We start from the raw sequence: 17,598 nt of genomic DNA, 5'->3' as shown, positions 1-17,598 counted from the left end.
AACACTTTCAGCTTCTGTCATTATAATAGAGGCCTATGGATCCATTTACCATATGTGGTGGGAGTTTTCCCAGAGTGAAAAAACCCTTATTTTTTTGCAATTTTGATGCAAACTAATTTTTATTGGGTGTCCAAAACATGCAAAAATGTTGGCCAAACCATCATATGTATCAATGGTTTGTAATGGTAATGTATCAAATTTGGTTTGAATGTTAAGCAAATATATCAACAGATCCAAAGGGGTCATTTCTGAATTATACAGCCGTATAAATAGCCATATCATTTTACTGCTTCCAAAAAGGAGCCTTTAAAGATGGGAAATCTTCATGGTTGAATATATAAAATACATAGAATCTAAATACATCTTTTGTTTTCTCTCTAGAATCAAAAACTCTCAAATATAGATGTCAGGTCTGACAACAACCACATCTGCCCAGTATATGTGCATCATATGTGAGATGTCTGCTTGACTCATTCTCCCAGTGGGCATGAACAGGCTGCCTTAAAATGCTTTTCTCTTTCAATACTGCATTTCCTTATTTAATTTACAAGTCAATGGTGTCACTGCAAACACTCAAAGCATCGATTGGTCCAAAAACGTTTATCAAATCATCTCTCAGACTACCTCCAGGCTGAGCTGTAGTATCCAAAGACTCCTGTGATGGGGGAGTCAATGCATGGTAGACCGCTTTTGATTTGCAGCCTGACTCCTGCTTTCCTTCAGGGTTGCAAGTTGAGGGAGCTACATTTTCAGGACTGGAACAAAGCACCAAGGATGATCCATCCAATGACATTTTACACACAGAGCTAGTAGTGCTCTGCTCTCCCTTCCACACCCCTGGAGAGGAAGAATCTGGAGTGTCATGCCTAGTACTTGGCATTGGCTGTATTATAGGTAGTCCTGCTTCTATCTCCATGCAAGATGAAGTTCGATATAGTCCCCTATCGGAGGCCTTTTCTTTAAAGACACAGTCTTCCATTTGTGTTGAGCTTTTTATAGTGAGAGATAAACTACTGGATAAGGCAGTGCCATGAAAGAGGCTCTTGGGTATCAAAGATTCACTGAAAAGCGCCTCATCAATGCTACGTCTCAGGTTGATTGGAGATGGGGGGCGAAAATCAACAGTTGAGTCACTGTCTATCTGCACACTAATATATGATGGTGTGTTGGAACCATGGGGTATGCTTAAACCCTGAACCTCAAGGCTTTTGCTGCTGTGGTAGATTAAGCTCAGGTCTTCTTCATGACTTAAGCGTTTTTCCACAAGAGTGTAAAGTGGGAAGAATTCTGAGTCGCTCCTCGCAATGGTGTCACAAACAAGCAGCTTTTCATGTTGAGAAGAAGCCCATTGATGATTACTTTGTAAAATAGGCGCTTTCATTGTAACATGCCCAGGGGAAAGGCGAAATATCTGTGTCCAGCAATTGGTTCTTCCAATCTCATTGGCACAAAAAATAGGGTAGGCTCCTATGAGTGCAAGTGGTAAACAGATTCCAACTTCACAGAGACTTGAGCTTAACTGGAAAGCCCACCAAGGCCAAGGGCCAAATACAATGGAACCACCATAACCCATAGCATACAATACAGCATACAATTGTAAACCAGCATTCAAAATGCCAAAACAGGCAGACAAAAGAACAACATGGGTTGCTCTGTACCAGTCTTTCAGGTTTGCAAAAGGACAGCCACTTATATATTCTGTAGGGGGAGCCGAACTTTTGAGGTCATAGATTTGGGTGCTTTGGGTTCTTGCAATGCAACAAAAGATGAAGAAGGAGAAAGACAGAAGAACAGTTAATACAACGTAAAATCCTCTAGAAACCAGAAGGAGGAAGGGGAATTGCTGTAAAAGGTCAACAACTACAACTGCTCCTCCTGCAGTGATAAAATGAAGCAATGCTGCAGAAGCTAAGAGACAGAGCCGGGGAAGGTTTGGAGATGAGTGCTGAAGACGACATCTTGAACACAGCAAAAGGAATGCAATACTGAAACTTGATGTCATACAGGGGAAAGCTAAGTCATGCAGAAGCAAAGCGGTGAAAGCTGGGAGACGATCCTGGTGGCCATAGGCATCGTAAAAGAGGGAAAAGGCTCGGCTGCTGCCTAATGCTATCAACAGGAGGTGTAAAAGTGAAAAATAAAAACCGCCTGAGGGGCATCTAAACACAAGACAGAAAATGGAAAGTAAAGCAAGTAGAGCCACTGATCCGTATAGCCCAACAGAGCCATATACCAGAGCTTCCCAAGCAACACCCCAGTCAGCCACAGATGTATTCCAATCCGCATGCAATGTAATAAAGATGGGTGGAGCAGATAGAAGTGGGGACAGTCCATGGAGAGTGGGGTCTACATCATGAGGGGTTGGCCTTTGAGTCATGCTGACATCACACTTTTCAGAACTAGAGTAACTGCAGTCCCAAGAAGCAGGATCTGTTGGGAATGTTGAGCCATGCGAAATAAAACCAGTATCTGCAAAAAAAAAAAAAAAAGAAATAAATAAATAGGTAAAATATATATTACTAAATAAAATGTATCTGTAAAAATTTTCTTAACTTTAACCTATCACTTGGAGGATACAAATCTTGAGATTACAAATTCCCGGGGTGAGCAAGAAGACCCCTTGAACAAAGGTATCCACATAGACCCATTTGGTTCTGATTGGCCTCTGATTTGGATATTTATGTAGCATGCAATGGGAAAGCTCTGGAGCCCAAGCTTGTTGAGTAAGAATTGGCAACTCTTGACAAATTCCAACTTCTTCAGTCCATTGAAATTAGTGGATTTCAATACTCAACTGTTCCTAGCTATGGAAATGCCCAAATTTAGCTACCCCACTATTAGAAGAGCATGTCTATAGATAATAAGAAGTCATCGTGTATATCCATGGAAACTGCTACCACTATTGGAATTTAGACTAAAAGTCTATTAAAATCTTATTTCCATAAATGATTGCAGAATATGATTATGTCCTATAAATACCTTATATTTTACATTTGTGTTCCTGATACATCATACCCTTCACAATCTGTTATCTCTCATCACTTCTGCAGCTCTCAACTCAAGGAGTGAGTAGTTTGGCTCTCAAGATAAATCCACATTTTTTTTTTCCTGAGCAAACACTATGACTAATGAAGACTTAAGGGAAAACCTCCTGGTTCAGTGCAGTTTGTACCAAACATTAAGACTATCCCAGAGGGTCTTACTGACAATCCTTATACTCTGCCACGTTTTATATTAAAACTGCTGTGTTTATATTCTAGAATACTGCTGAATTGTCCGCATTTCCCACGTGAAAACCCAGTTTTCTGCTAAATGCTCCTTTTCGTCTTGCAATTCCAATATTACATGCCAGGTGAGGCAAAATGTTTCTTTTCTAGTAAGATAAAAAAAAATGCTTGACAAAACTGTATGCACAATGAACAAAATAAACAATGCGATGTGTGTGTGTGTGTGTGTGTGTGTGTGTGTGTGTGTATATATATATAGAGAGAGAGAGAGAGAGAGAGAGAGGAATGCATTCTTACTTTTGCATGCACCAATGTAGGTATTAATACATGGATGTAAATAGTGACTTTATGTAGACAACTACTAGAAGTGCAAAAAAAAAAAATACTGTCGATACTTTTTGGGGCTTAGGAGGTAGAAATTTAAGGGCTAGTTCACATGGGGATTCCGCGTGTGCACATTACGTCACGGCTGCCATGACGGGATGCCGGTGCAGTGCAACGACTTTCTGCTCCGGAATGGGCCTAGTCTGGAGGGTGCTGTCGCGAGGCGGACGCCGCGGCTGAATCAGCCCCGGAATCCGCCTGAAGAAAGGAGACCTCGCATCTTTTTTCCGCTAGCGGGAACAAACTGCTAGCAGAAAAAAGAACGCTAGCGGTCTACATAGACCTCTATTGTGAAGGGGCAGATTTTGAGGAGGATTCCATGCCAAAATCCTTCCCCTCTTGCCCTGTGTGAACTAGCCCTAAAGGGTTATCTCAGCCCTATTCCAAGGGCAGAGAGCACATTGAGGGGATATTGCCTCAATGCAGAAATAGACCTGTAAATTATGAATGCACATTTATAATGAAAACAAAAAAATATAAAGTTGTGTTGGCTTGAAGTTGTCTCTGAATGCAGTCTACGGGGCAGCAAGCTAAGCACCCCTGACAAACAGCTTATTTCACCACGGAAAAGAGTGAACAGTCAGACATTTTCCCTGTTGTGGCAGCTGCAAGTGAAATGTAGTATTATCTGTGGGCTGTTGAAATCAACCAGAACGGGAATCACTTGTACATCACACCCTGTCCTAATAATGCATATGGGCAGGGGTTGTATCCACAAAACAAACCCACTAAACTGCCTGAGTGTGAATTCTTTAGTAAACGGCTATACTGTCCTACTGACATTTTCATCCTATGTATATCCCATATGTCTGGGTGTTCTACTGTATGTTGTAGTTGAGTACATATCACAATACTGTAAATCCAAACATGGTAGTCAGATGTAGTTTTTGATGCATTTCTACAATGCTTCGTGGATCCTGAAAAGAGGAAATGTATAAAGGAAAAAAAATATTTATCTTCTGTTTCTGATGCAATTGCAGCTTTGACTGAAAACAACAATTTACTGTGTGAATGTTGCCTAATAGTGTATAAATCCAGCTCATGGATCAAAGTGTAACTAAACTTTTGGACAACTTTTGATTTTCGGGCAGTATTTGAGTCATTAATACTAGAGATGAGCGAGTAGTATTGGATCGAATACCTCGCTCCCATAGGAATGCGTGTAAGCGTCCAAACACCAATGGGTTAAGCGCATCAAATATTCACTGTGCTTAACCCCTTGGTGTTCGGCCACTTACACACATTCCTATGGGAGTGAGGTATTCGATCGAATACTACTCGCTCCTCTCTACTTAATACATTTTGTAATATATTTTATTAACAGATTTTGTCTCGTTTCTGTGAAATCCTGCCTCTCTTTATTCTTCCCCTTTCCTTTGTATTGAGAGCTATTCCTGCCTCACACCCAGTAAGGGTGCATTCACACTGAGTAAACGCTAGCTTATTCTGAACGTAAAACACGTTCAGAATAAGCGGCGTCTAAAGCAGCTCCATTCATTTCTATGGGAGCGGGGATACGAGCGCTCCCCATAGAAATGAATGGGCTGCTTCTTTCACTCCGTGCAGTCCCATTGAAGTGAATGGGGAGTGCCGGCGTGTACGCTCCGGCATGAGCAGAGCTTGCCGTATACGCCGGCACTCCCCATTCACTTCAATGGGACTGCACGGAGTGAAAGAAGCAGCCCATTCATTTCTATGGGGAGCGCTCGTATCCCCGCTCCCATAGAAATGAATGGAGCTGCTTTAGACGCCGCTTATTCTGAACGTGTTTTACGTTCAGAATAAGCTAGCGTTTACTCAGTGTGAATTCACCCTAACTGTGTATGGAGTAGGGGCTGTGTGCAATGCAGAGAAAATGAGGACAGGGAAGGACAATTACAAACAGTTATATCAGCCATTATAAAATGTAAAAACTTGCTTTTGGTGTCATATGAAAGAGAAGATACTATCCTTATGATGCTAAGGTTGCAATGTCTATCTATATTATCTCTAGAGCTATCACTGGTTGAAAACAATGTCAGTATTAGAATATTTATATGTAGCTTTACAATATATATCATGTAAATATCCCAATTCCCACGGTTTTTAACCAGCGTTATCTCTAGAAATAATACAGCTAGTACTGCACTTAGAATCTACTCTTTCATATGACACCAAAAGCAAGTGTGTATGTTTTATAATATCTGAGACCCTACCCTCATTTTTTCTATATTTTACATAGGCCTTGCTCCAAGCCCATCCTCCATACACAGTAACATTTAGTGAGAGGCAGGAACACAGCTCAGTACAGACGCCATTGGAGGAATAAAGAGATGCAGGATTTCACAGAAAGGAGACAAAATCTCTTAATAAAGTATATTACAAAATGTTTTAATGCCAAAAAAAACTGCCAAAAAATATCAAAAGTTGTCCAAAAGTTTAGTTACACTTTAAGGAATTCCACATGGAATCACACTTAAATCACTTTTATTCAATGTCTATTTCTAAATCTTATTCATGAACAATAACAGATGACAAAGGTACAAAGCCAGTCCCATGATACCCCTTATGGACAGCTTGTCATGTCTATCTGCACTGAAGATTATTTTTATATCTGCCAGTACTTTACTCCCTTATTTCTTCCAAATGAAGGACGAAAAAAGAAATGTAACAGATTGCAATGCTGTGATCAGCCTCCAGGAAAAATCACATGTACAATATATCAACATAAAAGAAAAAAGTAGTAATGTGATTCTCTTTCCAGCAAGATGGAGAAAATCTAGTTATCAAACACAGCAAACTCTAATTTCCTGTCTACCAGAAGCCTGGTCCATGTGGATAGTAACTGTAACAGAGGCAGCAACTGGAAAATCCTCAGATAATACTCATTGTATCTTAGATAGATTAGTCCAATTACTATAATATACTGCTATGACTGGCAGCAAAATAATATGGAAGTAGCTGAAATATAAGCACTAGAGATGGTCGATCTTCAAGAGGTTCCTTTTAATGAATATTCATGAAGATCATCCATGACGTTTGTTTCAGACCCCAGAGTATAAGTGGAGGCCCACTGGAAGTGTTACAAAATGATAAACAGTTACAGTCACCTTGCATCACCTCTACTGGGCTCCCTCACAATGTCCGGCAGTCCTTATGCACTCTCTTCTGGCTTCCTGGCTGACGTCACACATGGGACTGCTGAGGTCTATGATTTGAAGCACTGTTATGGTGGTACGGGCCGGCCCATGGGGAACTGGAATGTCAGTTAGGAGGCTGGAAGAAGATGCTGAGGGACTGCCAGATGCTGAGAGCAAGCCAGGGGAAGTGAGGCAAGGTAAGTATAATCGTATATATCATTGCCATACCTCCTCTGGGACCTCAGAAGAGTACAATAATGGTTTGTGGGTGACAAACCCCATACGTTTTGGATTGGGGTCAAGTCCAGTTCGATTCTAAGTGATTTAATCAAGCAACCACTGGTCATAGCATGTCAAAAGTTGACAACTGTTTCAACCCCATAAGTATGCACACTGGGCTAACCTGAGCATGCAGTCTCAATAGGAAGAGGGGAATGAGCTGCTATCAGACAAGAGTATTGGATATGTTAGAGTCCATTTGTCTAATCCGGAGAGCAAGGGGCACACAAACACATTAGATGGTTGGTGGGCTTAAACTCCACGGGTTCGATCAGCATTATTCTGCTGTTTATGGCTGGCTTTAGATTGCCATGCAATACTTGCTATGGTAGTAAAAGTGTGTAGTCCCGGCCAATAATGATCCTCCTTTGCCCCTGTTGCAGAGTAATGAATATGCCAGACACAGTTTTTTACCATTTCTTTTTGCAGACTACTACCTAAAACATTTAATACTCTGGGGGCAATTCTCCGGTGATGTCATACTACCTATTATTCAGACTCATAGGAGTGTTGCCTGCTTTTCCGTTAAAGGGGCTCTATCATTGGGAAAAGTCATTTTTAACTAAGCACATCCTTGCATAGGCTTTAGAAAGGCTATTCCACACGTACCCTTTGTATGTAAATCGCCTCAGTGGTTTTTGAATAAGTCCATTTTTATTCATATGCTAATCAGACTCTTGGTGCACCCCAGAAGTCTCATCGTGCACCCTCTGCCTATTCTTTCCTATGTAGCCTATGCTGCTGCTGCTGCTGCTGACTTCCTGCTTTCTGTTTGCACACACAGCTAGGAGAGAATAGCAGAGAGCAGTGCTCTGGGAACTTCCTGTGCTGGCTGGAAGCTAATTAGCATATGAATAAAAATGGGCTCATTCAAAAACTACTGAGGCGATTTACATACAAAAGGCAGATGTAAAATAGCATTTCTAAAGGCTATGCATGTATGTTCTTAGTTAAAAATGACTTTTCCCAATGATAGAGCCCATTTAAGAGCAATATATTTAATAAAAAAATATACAAGTTAAAATTCTAGTGAACTAGTTTCCTTTATTCCCATGTGTATTCCCAGTTACTGCCCTGTAGTTCCAGCTTTGGGTAAAAGACCAGTTTTATTTTAGAAAGTTTATTGCACAAACCAACCCCTGACAAGATGATTTTCTCCAAAGTTTTACAGATTTTGAGTGATGATATATCTGTAGAGCGCTGCAGAACATGTTGGCGCTATATAACTAAGAAAAGGAAAAAAATAATAAATCTTAGTCATAGAACAGAGGAGCAGACTTTGCACTGTTGTTTCTGCATATTTATTCCATGGCCGCCTAGGTAAAGTGTTACTCTATATGCAGCTTGGATTGAAGTGATAATAATTGTGACCATTAGATGTTGACTTCCCTTTTGTTTAAGGGAAGTATATTGTTTGTTTATGTTACAGTATATTGTTTTTTCATTATTATAAGCAATATTTTTTGTTTTGCCATCAATTATACTAAAGGGACTATGTCAGGCTCTCCTGAATGTTACACTTTTTCCCCCAAGAATATTCCTATTTTGCCAAGATGTTCATTTATTTCACAATATGCAAATGAGCAATCTGAAGCACCAATCTGTGCATCGTCTCATTTCACTGTCTTTAATCTGTATCTAAATTCATAAAAGTGGGTTGTTAGTGACCCCCAACAAACGCCATGTGGGGCACATGTCTCAGTTGCCCTCCCCCCACAAACTAAAATCGCACATTATTTTGTTCATCCTCATACAGCATCTGCTTCACTGAAATGTAGCAAACAAGAGCGGGGATTGGAAACCACAATTCCTGAGGAATGTCCTTTGCTGATCATTGCCATTGGGTCAGTCCATGCAAAGGTTTCTTTAAATGCCATAACTCATATTTGCATATGTATACAATATTCATATTACCGTATAGCCTTTGTCAAACATTACACAAGCAATCATTAAATCTCAAGTTTAACATTATTTGGTTATCTGGGTACACAATTTTTTTTGTTTTTGATGTAGTATGAGATGTTATTGCATGAGATTCTATAATCAGGGCCTTTGGTTATGGAAATATACATAGCCTGATAGCAGCCCATGCACCCTGCTGTCCTGATCAACTGGCAGCATACAGAAAGGAAAAATAACCTTCATTTAATCAGACAGCTTGTTTAATTTCCAGGCCACCCAGACGGCTGACAGCAGCCCTTGATAATCTACAGTAAATGGTCATCTCATCACTGACACGGAAAACAGTTTCATCAGCCAGACATGAGATGACAGCTTTGACATGGACTGAATAGCAACATTACCTACTAACCTACTTCCCAAAATGTAGGCAATTCCCAGGAAACCAATGCTCCTACACACTCCTGCTTCCTAACTAAATTGGTTATTGCACTCTCCTGACCTACATGTGTTTGGAGAAATAAGTAAACAGGGGAGCCCTGGAAAGTAATAGAAATGTAATAAATTAAAGATTAGAATATGACACATAAGATCTAAAGCCAAGGAAACACGTATAACATTAACAATTACTATCTGACCAGCAAATTATAGCTAGCAGCTAGTGGTACAATTGCAAATGTCTATTAAAATTAAGAAATAATTGGAAATTGAGTAAAAAAATGATAGCTACTTTGGAAAGGAAAGTGTCTTTGCAATGTGATTTAACCTGCTTTTCAAGCTCTCTGGGTCAGGCCATCATCTCCAGAGCTCTTCACAGGTGGAGGAATGTAGAGGCATAGATACCACAGACACCTGGATCCTCCTTGAAAGCATCTCTACTGGTATTGCATTTGCTACATACAACTGGATAAGACAGTCACTGAGCTTCTGCTGGTGTGGGAGATGCAACACCCTGCCTTCTAAATCCCATGCCATTGTAACAGGGTGTTCACTGATGCTATGGTACCAGGAATCAGCTACTGGGTCAGCTGTTGTTAATTTACGCTAGGTTCACACCTGCGTTATACTCTCCGTTCTGTGCTTTCCATCTTCTGCATGCCAGAAGATGCAAAGCACAGACTGGGTCCGGCCATGAGCGGCGGTGAGCGTTTTATGCTCTCCGCCGCGAAACCGGATTTTTTAATCCGGACACAGAGTACTGCATGTCCGACTCTGTGTCCGGATTATAAAACCCGGTTTCGCGGCGGAGAGCATAAAACGCTCACCGGCGCTCACGGCCGGACAGCTTTCTCACCCATTCAAATGAATGGGTGAGAAAGACTCCTGCAGGTTTCCGTATCCTGCTCTGTTTTATGCAGGAAACGGAAACCTGCAGTACGGAGAGCACAACACAGATGTGAACGAGCCCTTACTTTTCTTCCTCAAACTAACCTAGCCATTTAAGCCACCTACAAGCAACGGGCACTCCTCTCTCCTCTACAGCATTGGCTCCTCACCTTTCTCCTCTACCCAGCTTAGGAACACCTTTTTAATAATATGTTCTTTTCCCACCATGGGCATCCCAAGCAACCCAGTCATAGTGGGTGGCACAGCGGGCGACCAACACACAACTTCTCCTGGAGTACAATTCCGTAGGAGCAACTCTGTTTTGCCTTGGTAGAGCCATTGTACAACCTGGGTCCCCCAAAAGCTTCACAAGGCACCTACATCTACACCTACACAAATGACATGTGTCAAACAACAATGCAAGTTATGTAGCATTAATGCTACAATGCACTAGGAAACATTGGCTATGGGAATTCAAACCGTCACACTGCGCCAAAGCTGCACCTCAGTCAAACTTTGGACCCAGTGAGAACAGCAGTTCAGTCTCTCCCCTACCTGTCTATACTATTATTATGCAGACTACAGAGAGAACAACTCACTAAAGTGTGCGTCTGCACCACCTTACATTCAGCTGATGGCTATAGATCTGGACTCTGTAACCCCTGGTGAGGAGCTGCTATTGCCCGTGTGACGGAACCAGCTGAGTGGCAAAATACTGTGGAGGAGGCTGAAAGGGGACATTGAACTATGGGGGAACATGGAGGAGGACACTGAATTGTGTGGCAGCTATGGGGGCTACTGAAGATGACATTATACTGTGGGGGTAGCTGGAGGGGAACATTATACTGTGGATACACCAGGAGAGGGATTTTATCCTGTGGGGCAATTGTAATGTGGGGGCATTATACTGTGTGCAGGCACAAAAAAAAAATGATGGGAATGGGCGGAGTCACTCTGGAAGTGGGTGGGGCTAAATTTGCTGAGATGCGCATAGGGTTACACACATTCTGTCCCTATTGAGGCCTTTGAAAGTAGGGAGGTATGGTAATAGGCTAAAATCTTTTTGTAGTCTGACCTTGCAGTCACATTCTCTTCAGTCAGTGCCCCAATGTTTACTTGGGTAAGTTTCCAAAAAGAGACAATAAATTGCAATATGACTGCAAATCTAAAGAAGCAGTAAAGTCATATTTTCTAATTCTATATACTGCAGTATAGTATAGTATAGTATAGTATAGTATAGTATAGTATAGTAGGGCAATTATTGCAATCTTTCTTCTCACTTCTTCTCTCTCTCAGTGTGCACAGACACCTAATCTCCGGCTGTAGCTGCAGAGCTTACGGTTGGATGCTGTCTGAAGTTACATCTAAAGTACCCTCATAGTCACTACCATGAATACTACTAGGAAAACAAGGAATCAAACATTTCTGAAGTGTTGATAGGTGAGAGACGCGTTTTAGGGTCCTACTGCATGGGCCAATGTTAGTACCAGCTCTGATCGACAATATGGAAAATTGATTGGCGGTCACATTATGGCTTCTGATTATAGTGAAGCCATGACAGCTATGCCTGATTGTTTTTAAATGGAACCTGGTGGCCCCATCAATTTATAATGGGGTCCATCAATTTTACTTTGCGGTTCCAGTTTTTTTTCCTGGAAAGAACAGCGCTGAAGACTGTTGTAAAAAAACACTGACAGAAATCTAAAAACCCTAAAGTGAACACAGCCTTAGTGCATACAGGGGATATAGACTGTTCCATTCACTGAAGTCAATGGAGTGCAGCGTAATATGTTAGAAAAAAAAAACAGCAAATACTGTGCATGAGGTGCCCTTAACCCTAAGATATACCTTTAACATATATAAATGTATAGTCATCCACATTGCTTATATGAATGATCATAAATATGCCATAAATATCCCACCCCTGCTGTACAGTAAAGGTCCTATTACCAAATGACACACATAGAATAATTTTTTTTCTTTACACATGTCCATGAACTATTATTTGTATCTACAAACCACTTACCAAGTCCCTGCCGCCCCAGACACCACACACAGCCCCTTCTGCAACCAGTGAAAACCATTCAACTGTCATTATTTGTCACTGTCAATCCCCTAAAGCACTCGCTCAACAGCTGCACGACATCATGTGACGCTTATGGCACTCCAGCTATGTTGCCTCATTTCTACCTTCCTATATACTTCTAAAGGTTCTGGCACCCGCTTGAGTAATAAAGAGAGTTAATTCCAAATTCCACATTTGTTGCTGTATTAAGAGGAGAATATTTTGTCTGGGTCTATTGCCTAACTGCTGGATAATGTACAAGTTGTCAATATGCTCTCCTACTTGGCCCTAGTAGTGGAATCTATTAGGAAACCTCGGCACAGATTGAGTGAGAAGAACAGGGAAGGGTGGGAGAGAACCATAAATGAGAGGGAAATCAGACACAAGTGAGTCGGAGGACCAGGGAATGGGACACAGATGAGCAGGAAGAGAGATGATTTCTTACAGACAAAGATCACTGAAGAAGACAGGGAAATGAGACATATATCTCCATCTGCTGCACAGTCTTTAAGTCTAAATCTATACATATTGAACGATCCAGCCACCCTAGCTAGAGATCCATATTTGATTCCAACAAAACCCCTTTATATAAGTTCAAGTGTTTCTTATTCCCTTTAATCCCTACCCATCCCTCCTCATCTGTAGAAAACAAATTGGGAGAAGAGGCAACTAATAAAATCCTATGAGATAAAAATATCAAATATCAGCTCCGGCTTCAGCCATCACAGTTATTCTGGGTGAATTCATTCAAGGACTGCATATAGATACTAGGAGAGCTGCGTAGATGCTGATATAGTTCCAGAAATGTGACAATAAGTGGCCTAAAATATAAGGCATGATTCTGTAACTGAGCCACAATGCACACAGGTATCAAATACTCTATATTCACTGTACACACAGCATATACACTCTCCATACCATACACACTCTATTGCACATCATATCTTTTTTTTCCCTCCCCACCTTCCAACTTCCAAGAGTCTTTTTTTATTTTCAGTCCACAGAGTCACATGATGGCTTATTGTTTGCAGGACAAACAATACTTTGTTCTCAAGCTGTCCTGCTGCTGGACTTTTTCCTTGCGCCGTGCCCATGATTGTTCCGGCATCTCAGCAGCTCGCTGGGACGTCATATAATGAGTGTGTTGTTGGCGTCGATGATCTGCCTGCTCTGGCGTTTCGGCTGCTCTAAGAGCTGCTTAACGTCTAGCTTTCTTAATCCTCCTGAGATCCACTTGAAAAGAAGTCTGTGACGTCTGGCTACATTCATAGCTCTCATTGTTTTAGAATTTTGCCACAAACTAATTTTTTTTCCCCAGCATATTTAAAATTGGTAAACTGCCAATTTTGATTAAAGTTGGTTTCCCTATGTCAGTGTCTCAGCACTGGACCAGATCAGATAATATGCAGATGACTGTACACAATGGACTTTGTGTTATGTTTGTGTCTACATTTAGAGATAACCGACCTAGCATTATCACCAAAGTGCAATTAACTGATAGAGCAGTGTAGAGCACTGCAAGAGCAGTGTAATACAGTATGTGAACATAAATTCATAACAGTCATGAAGCCATGTCATTTACCGGGATAAAAGTAGCCTATGTGTTAATTGAGGTTACAAACTATCTACGTGCCAAATTTCATCCAAATCGGTTCAGCCGTTTTTGTGTGATTGAGTAACAAACATGCAAACCCACATGCTTTCACATTTATAATATTAGTAGGATATTAGTAGGATTTGTAATGGATTGATAGCTTTTAAAAATGTTTTTTTAAAAATGAAGAACTTTGCCATGTTGTGGCACCTGTAACTTTTTCCTTATTTACAAATATGGTGCTGGCGTCTTTTTTATGTGGAACAAGATGATGCTTTTATTGATACTATTTGGTGTAAGGTGTGATGGTTCAATCACTTTTTATTCAATTGTTTTAGAAGGCAAAGCGTTGAAAAAAAATCGCAGTTCACTTTATGGAATAAATATTTTTATACTTTAGTAATTTGAGCATATTTGTTTATCTTTATATGTGATCTAAGGAATGAGAGGGGGGATCTGAACTTTTGTATTTTTTTTTTTTTTATATACACTTTTTTTTCTTTTATTGAAGTCTCTTAGGGACCTTGAACCCTAGGGGGTCTGATCGCTCATACTATTCACTGCAATACTAATGTATTGCAGTGTTTAGTAAAATTCATTGACTTCTAGTACATGCTTGTAATAGAACTTTGGCAATAAACTCCCGGCTGTCATGGCAACCGATCGCCTGGAGCCTGCGCACTTTAGATGCCGTGTTTAACTGTGGCATCTAAAGTGTTAACAGTTGCGATCAGTGTCGATACCAATCACATCTGTTACTGGCAGGTGCCGGCTGAGCTCTCTCCATACATCCCTACACAACAAAGGACATACTATTACGTCTTTGGTCGTTAAGGGGTTAAGATTCATTTTGTTTAAGGTTCAGGTTGTTCAAGACCAAGATTTGTTTTGGATTGAACAAGTTCAGTGTGAACAACAGCTTAAATCATAGTGTTGAACACTGTCAGGGCTTCTAGGAACCCATCTATCCAATTTATAGCTCTTTAAAGCCACACGGCTTTAGAGATTTCTTTATGGGAGCAGATTTTTTGGTTGTTTTTTTTTTTTATGGGAGCAGATTTTTTGGGTGTTTTTGTTTTATATCAACAGTGTGGTAAAGCAGAATGTGATAGACCAAGTCATATGATATGTCTGGCTGAGTGGTGGTAGCTATGGTAACCTGAGTGGCAGGCAGTACAGTATGGATTAATATGATGGACCAGGCCTCAGGACATGTCTGGCTGAGTGGTGGCAGTGGGAGTTGAAGGCAGCAGTACATTAACTGGAACATGATAGATGGAGACAGTGGTACCTTCATTCGGAGGCTTCAGACAGAGATGTGTCAAAATCCTGATGGATTCATGCCTGATTCGTTTTGACAAAAGTAATTTTTCCACACTAGCAGTGGACAGTTTTGTCTTTCTAGGTGTTACAATTCCACCGGAAGTACTGAACACCCTTTCGGCCATTACACTTGACACCAGACAAAATAAAACTCCCATGGCAAACTGGGTCAACTCCTTCCACTGCGCTAACCTACTGGGCTAGAATTTGGCCTTTACTTTTGAGGCTGGACAAGGTACAACTCCAATAGCAAACTTGTCCAGTTCCTTCCACTGCTGTAACCTATTCGCCCAGAATTCAATGAGATCACAGTTATCTGCTTAAATATAGGTGCACTCTAGGTACGACTGTACCTGCTAGTGCAGCCGGTGAATGTCAATTATGGGTCTGGTTGTCACTGCAAGATGAAAAATGTCTAGATCATCATGTTCCCGCAACTGTACTGACAACTGCTGCTGCTTTTACTCCTACTTCTTGTAGCTATGGCACTGGCTGAGGAGCTGGAGCACTGGCTAAGACAGGTGGACCGAGAGTGTGCAGAGTTCATCGCCGTGGTTGGTGTTCAAGCGAGCATGGTCGTCGTCATCGTCATCTGGAAAGAAACAAAGTTCATCCTCCCCCCTGGCTGTGTCTGTGACATATCAAGGGCTCTCTCTGAATTCAAATGAGAGTCTTCCAAATAATGTTCCAGTCTAAGAATCCCAATTTCTATGCCATAATGACCCTGACCCAGATCTTTCATCTTCCTCCAGTTCCCATTCAATCAACCCAGGACAATGATGTTGACTAAGAGGTGGAAGCTGTTCTTCCTCTTCGGCCCTCATTGCATGAATGTAAATATTCCCTGTAAGATATATATGATAAAGGTAGCACCTCTTTTAAGCCACTATACATGTTAATAAGGTGGCGCACCACCATATTTAGCATATTTGCAATATAAGGAAAATGTGTTATTCGACCCATCTGCAGTACAACAACAATATTAGTGACATTGTCGCTGACAACACTGTGCAGTTGTAGTTGGCAATGAGCCATCCAGCAGATACCTGTTGTAGGATACAGCAGAGCAGCTCCTCTTCTGTGTGGCTCCTCTGATCCAGGCTCATTAACTATGAAACTGCATGGCAGCGCTTCATCTTACACCCATGAAATGAGGGAAGAAGCGGAGTGGAAGCAGTACCTACCCTTGGTGAAAAATGGGACAGAAAACAGTCCAGAGTGAAGGAACTAGAGGGGGTGGATGGGTCATTCATGGTGATGGAACTGGGTCTGCACTAAACGTGTGGAACTAGCATCTGGCCTTGTTGCATTTTTGGACTGTGGCCACTGCCACTCAAAACATTTAACCGAGTGGGCCATAAAAGCCATCTATTGTCCTTGTCCATAATTGCTGCTAAAGATGAATGAGACATAACTGACATTACAGAAAAGTCCTGTGGCAAATTAAGTGTTAAAACAATAGAAGAGGAGGAACACACAGAAGCCCTAACTCAAGATCACATCAATATTGGGTGCAATGTCTTTCTGAGACTAAGATGAAAGATTGTGGGGATAACGTCCATCCTTAGGGAGAGACCACCTTCTCAGGTGTGTGGAGACTTATACAGCCATAGTTGCTCCACTGCAAGGGAACATGGGAAGAATATGCAAATCTGTCTTCCAAGATGTAAACAGGGAGACAGTGCCTCTGTTATGCTGCCCTCTATAGCAACTATGGAGCAACTATGGCTGTATAAGTCTCCACACACCTGAGAATGTGGTCTCTCCCTAAGGATAGACGTTATCCCGACAATCTGGTCTCTCAGCCTCTCACTTAAACCAAATCAATTCTCTCTAGGCTGCGCTGATGAAGTCCAAAGAGACAGAAACGGTGCCGTCCGTAGCTGAGAAATTGATTTGGTTATAACTAGAGATGAGCGAACAGTGTTCTATCGAACACATGTTCGATCGGATATCAGGCTGTTCGATGTGTTTGATTCGAATCGATCACGAGGCAAACTCCAAAAAAATTTGATTCCCCTCCCACCTTCCCTGGCGCTTTTTTTGCACCAATAACAGCGCAGGGGAGGTGGGACAGGAACTACGACACCGGAGGCATAAAAAAAAATCGGAAAAAGTCATTGGCTGCTGAAATCAGGTGACCTCCATTTTAGACGAATAGTGGATTTCAAATCCGGGTCATATGAGAATGTGAACTTTGTGACTTAGAGAAAGGGATAGCTGTACAGGCAGGGATAGCTAGGGATAACCTTTATTTAGGTAGGAATGTTATTAAAAATAACTTTTTGGGGCTCTATCGGGTGTGTAATTGTGATTTTTGTGACATAAACTTTTTCCCATAGGAATGCATTGGACAGCGCTGATTGGCCAGAGTAGGGAATT

At 41.3% G+C, this 17,598-nt stretch overlaps 1 protein-coding gene across 1 annotated transcript in view; it reads right to left on the bottom strand.

The window, feature by feature from the left end:
* Positions 1-299: 299 nt before the first annotated feature.
* Positions 300-17,598, bottom strand: part of PRRT4 (proline rich transmembrane protein 4) — a 56,238-nt gene continuing 38,939 nt past the window's right edge. Inside the window, exon 3 of the mRNA XM_075273877.1 lies at positions 300-2,469. Within this exon, the coding sequence (XP_075129978.1) occupies positions 545-2,469 (1,925 nt within the window). The 3' untranslated portion in view covers positions 300-544. The remainder of the gene's footprint in view (positions 2,470-17,598) is intronic.

This window comes from Leptodactylus fuscus, chromosome 5, assembly GCF_031893055.1.
Source record: "Leptodactylus fuscus isolate aLepFus1 chromosome 5, aLepFus1.hap2, whole genome shotgun sequence".
Lineage (NCBI taxonomy): Eukaryota > Metazoa > Chordata > Amphibia > Anura > Leptodactylidae > Leptodactylus > Leptodactylus fuscus.
This window is presented reverse-complemented; position numbering and strand designations above follow the sequence as displayed.